General features: G+C 36.9%; 1 protein-coding gene across 1 annotated transcript; it reads right to left on the bottom strand.

Annotated features, from left to right (window-relative positions):
• Positions 1–336: 336 nt before the first annotated feature.
• On the bottom strand, positions 337–3,883 carry LOC145693105 (nitrilase and fragile histidine triad fusion protein NitFhit-like). The gene has a single exon (XM_081768802.1). It carries the CDS (start codon positions 3,851–3,853, stop codon positions 2,411–2,413), a length of 1,443 nt encoding a protein of 480 aa, XP_081624928.1. The 5' UTR covers positions 3,854–3,883; the 3' UTR covers positions 337–2,410.
• Between the last annotated feature and the right edge of the window lie 712 nt (positions 3,884–4,595).

Raw genomic sequence — 4,595 nt, forward strand, 5'->3', positions numbered from 1 at the left:
CGAGCGACATTGTAACACTTTTTCGGAAAAAGATCTGGCCCCCTTCAACTGTACATAGACGAATAAAAATGTTAATTCAAAAAAGAAAGTAATGTTTAAGGAAATTACACACATAGGCAAAGAGCATGTAAATTGTGTGAAGTTATAAACAAGACTTTAAAAAGTAACTATTCAATAGTAACTCTGAACCAACCACCTATCACATATTTATACGCTTTTCCCTTCACCTATCTTTTTTATGCACACATCTTCGCTGACGGCTGCTCGCTACAGCCGCCGCACACCGTGTGGGCACTACAGTTCTGCCCTTTCCACAATTTGAATATGTGAAATTGCTTTTTTTTTTTTTTTCTCAGGACTAATGCTTTTAATAGTCCACGCTCAGAGAAACAACATAAATCTGTACATAGCTACTAGACAGACGCCAGCATGTTTATCGGTCAGTCAGATAAAAAAAACGTTAAAATTACGCCAATTCTACGTTGTCATCGGGTTAGGTTACGCCAGAATTTTCACTTGCTTTCGATTTGCATAATCAGACACCGACATCTCCAAATACACTCGAATTAACTTTTTCCTTTATTTTAATATTATTATCTTACATTCGTTCCTCACATATAAACATAAACCCAGGTACCAAGAAAATAGTCTAGAAGGCAACCAGAAAATTCGTGAAAAAATGGTAACATTTTAAGCAAATGCTGGTGACAAAAACTTTATCTCTTACGATGCAGTAAAGTGCCACCGAAAGGAAAGTATAGAATGTGAAATAAAGCCTTTTTTTCTTTTTTTAATTTTTGCCAATATCCAATCTAAATTATGGCGTAATTTTACGATAGTTGGATCGTGCAGGTTTACTTTAGTCGCACCACTCGAAATAACAGTTGAAATATTATAATTCTTTCATCAACTGTCTTCTTATTGCCTCCTAAATGCTTTCCGGTGGGCAACATGAAAATACTTTACTTGGAATAAATAAAATTCAAAGAGGCTAGCAGAAGAAATTATCGAAAATTTAGAATTTGCGTATAAATAAGGCGTCTGGATGTATAGCATAGAAAGTATAGTGCAAAACTACAAACCAACCTGTACCAGGTGGCCACGAAAAGGCGCGAATGCCAGCTAACCAAGTCATGGCAGCGCATAGATGATGGACCAAGCGTTAGCGAGAGATGCGTCCGAAGGGAGCAGGCGCATCAGCGACAGTAGTCAAAATAAATTGCTTTTGGCAATAATAGAAGTTTCAAATGGCACTTGTCACGGGTTCATACCAGAAGCGTTGCACTTGTAAAAATAAAATACAAACTTCCATATATTGTGCAGAAATACTTCACCGGTGGAAAATAGTATCTAATATCGTCATATTTCACACGAATCATTCATTTTATTCGTCGTGAAACACTTGTACGCTTGTAAACCTAAAATCCTGGTGTATTACTTTGTATATAATTCTATCGCATGTAGATATTTGTTCTTTTTAAATATATCTTTTCACGCAAAGGCATTGAATTTTACCTCTATCTTCCAAACTGTGGTGTGCTAATGATAACCAGCACCAGATGGATTACTCATTCAAGCACTATTCTCCATTTAGATCGTATGAGATGGAAATGTTGGTTAGTCTTTACTTTGGGCAATGCAGTGATATTCTGTTACTGTTAGTATTATTCACGTTGTCACTGATTCCTTGCTGCTACTGATTCACATAGTATTAACGAGCGAGCGTCAGCGAATGAAGACGGTTTAGAGCACCGCACAGCACGTTGTTCTGTTTTCCGTCCTTGGGAACTGTAATTGCGAAAAACGGTTCAAATGAATTGGGTATTTTCATTGCCTTGCATAAAGTGCTGACTTATCGAACTATTCTTGAAACAGGGATTCAAACCATTTATCCGGGAAGTCTCTCACTGGGAACGTAACCTTGACTTGACACACGCAACTCGCCTACAAAGGAACACAGGCATATTACTGAGATCGCTACCTGTGTTTGCTACTGTATTCACAATATATATGGAAATTAGATCGATCTAATTTAATATATTAAGGGCTATTAAAGGAGAAAGTTAACCATAACGGAAATAAAAGAGGAGAAAGCCTTCACTTCGGCTATTCCATTGATTTTTTTTCGATTCAGCGATTTGTTCCGCACAACTTTATAAAAAGAGGAAAACTTACCTAACCTTAAGCTAACCTGTTCCTACCCCTACTCTACCTATCCCTATCTTGCTTTACTGTACCCTACTCTAGTACACCATACCCTTTTGAAGTGGTCCTACTCACAGATCCGCAGCTGGAGCATCTGAACCGAAATAAATCAATGAATCGAAAGAAATGAACGAAATGGTCAAAGTAAAGACTTCCCTAAAACAGGTTTCATTATATTACAAACATTATTTAACGAAATCAGAATTTACAGAACCATAAACCTCCGATCAGTATTGCTACATGAACTTATTTTTGCCCTCAGTAATTTCGCTTCCGTCTGCATTTCCTCCTCCGATCGCCATTCGCTCGAAGGTCCTTTATCATGTTTTTCTAATTCACTATAAATGTCATCATTCCGTTTAAAATCTCCAGGCTTTCGAGGAATGACATGCACATGGAGATGTTTCACTGTTTGACCTGCAGCAGGGCCGTCCTGTATGGTAATAGTAGACGATGTTGCATTCCAGACATTTTCAACTAAATTCTGAACAACTTGTACAGTCATGAAAAGGTCACTTACTTCACGTGGTTCAAGTTCACACAGTCTCCTTACACAGCGAACTGGAGAAACTAATACATGACCTGGAAGAACACACCTTCTGTTGGTAAAGGCTACACTATATTCTGTATTAAATATCACTGTTTTCCCTTTCAGCTGAATTTCACCAAATCTAAATGAAGCACTATCCTCTGGGAATCCTATCTTCGTGTTATCTGATTCAGAACTATTTGTTACGTCAGCATATAAGTCATATCTTCTATGATTCCACACTGGCATTGATTTCCTTACATTCTGGAGGTAATCTAAATTAATTTCAGCAAGTACAATTCCAGTTCCTTCACTACATTGGGCGATTACGGATCCCCACGGGTCTACAACCATCGCATGCCCGTACGAGTTTCTCTTCTTATTATGTTCACCTGTTTGAGCAGCAGCTACAACATAGCACTGACTTTCAATAGCACGTGCCCTTAAAATAATTTCCCAGTGAGCTGCCCCGGTAGCAAAGGTAAAAGCAGATGGAAATGTCAAAATTTCAGCACCCAATTTCACCAAAGCTAAGCTTAGTTCTGGAAATCTCATGTCATAGCATATTTCTAGTCCTATTTTTCCTACTGGAGAATTGACTGGCGGTACTATTTCGGTTCCACTTAACACATAATCTGATTCTTTTAATCTCACTCCTTTTTCTGGAATATCTACATCGAAAAGGTGCACTTTACGGTAAATTGCTTCAATCTCTCCATCGTCTCGTATAATTATATGAGAGTTTCTCACCTTATCATCACTAACCTTCTCATGGAAACCTCCTAATGATAGCCATACTTTATTAGACAATGCTATATCTTGATATTTTCTAATGAGCGGACCATCCACAGTTTCAGCTAAAGAAAATATTTCGGCTTTACTTTCTCCAATAAAATCAAAACATTCTGGGAGAAATATGACCTGAGCTTTTCTTTGACTTGCTTCTTCTATAAGTTTTTTACAAGTTTTAAAATTATCTTCTTTGTTGTTTTTTGCTGTTAATTGGCACACTGCGATTATTCTTTCCATGTTGCTTGAAGCTTTCTTACATAGTGTACTATACAGGTGTTTCTGGTTTCTTACAATTCTACTGCACCATCTAGTTTGCTGTATCATCATTGTACCTCGACAACAACAAAAATCTTTACTCCAGGGTTGGATACTTTTCAAGTCAGTTTTTGCCATCTGTACCATGTCTTTGCGTTCTCCCACCAATATTGTACTAGAATGTATGAAAAACGTTACCTTCACTCAGCAATAGACTGCACGAGTACGTAAAAGAGACAGATACAGTACATGTAAAAATTTATTTATTTATACTGTATTATTTTCCACCGTAAGAACTATGAGTTCATTGCTTCGTCAAATCAATAAACAAATAAGATAAAATTGTATTGTATTACATTGTATGTGCAATTTGAGTTAGGGTCTTCCCCATTACACACTAGTTTAAATCAAAACAACACGGCTTTCGCATTTTAGTTTCCGATAATCATTATCACATACTGCTTTTGTGGATTTTCAGTAATGACGTCAATTGGGGCTAGTCTTAAGAGAAGCCACATTGGTGAAAATTTCGAACCAAATGCAGAGTCGTTTTCAGCGCTGTGTTAAGAATTTGACTAATACATTATGCTAACTTCCTAACGTAGAGGGACGTTACTGAAGTTAAGAACTATTTCTATTGAAAGAGACCATCTACTTTTTCGAAGGGTTGTAACAACATGATTTAAAGAAATTAGTACGAAAAAAATAGGTCAAATTTGTTTATTTTCTCCTATTGTATTTGGACAACCCTGGGATGTTATATATATATATATATATATATATGGAGAGTCGTTATGCAGCAACATTACCGTCA

The sequence above is a fragment of the Thermobia domestica genome, chromosome 8, assembly GCF_964235325.1.
Source record: "Thermobia domestica chromosome 8, izTheDome1.hap1.1, whole genome shotgun sequence".
Lineage (NCBI taxonomy): Eukaryota > Metazoa > Arthropoda > Insecta > Zygentoma > Lepismatidae > Thermobia > Thermobia domestica.

What these genes read in the sequence shown, in the direction of transcription:
- LOC145693105 (XM_081768802.1), bottom strand. Translation starts at nt 3,853, where the DNA reads ATGATGATACAGCAAACTAGATGGTGCAGTAGAATTGTAAGAAACCAG.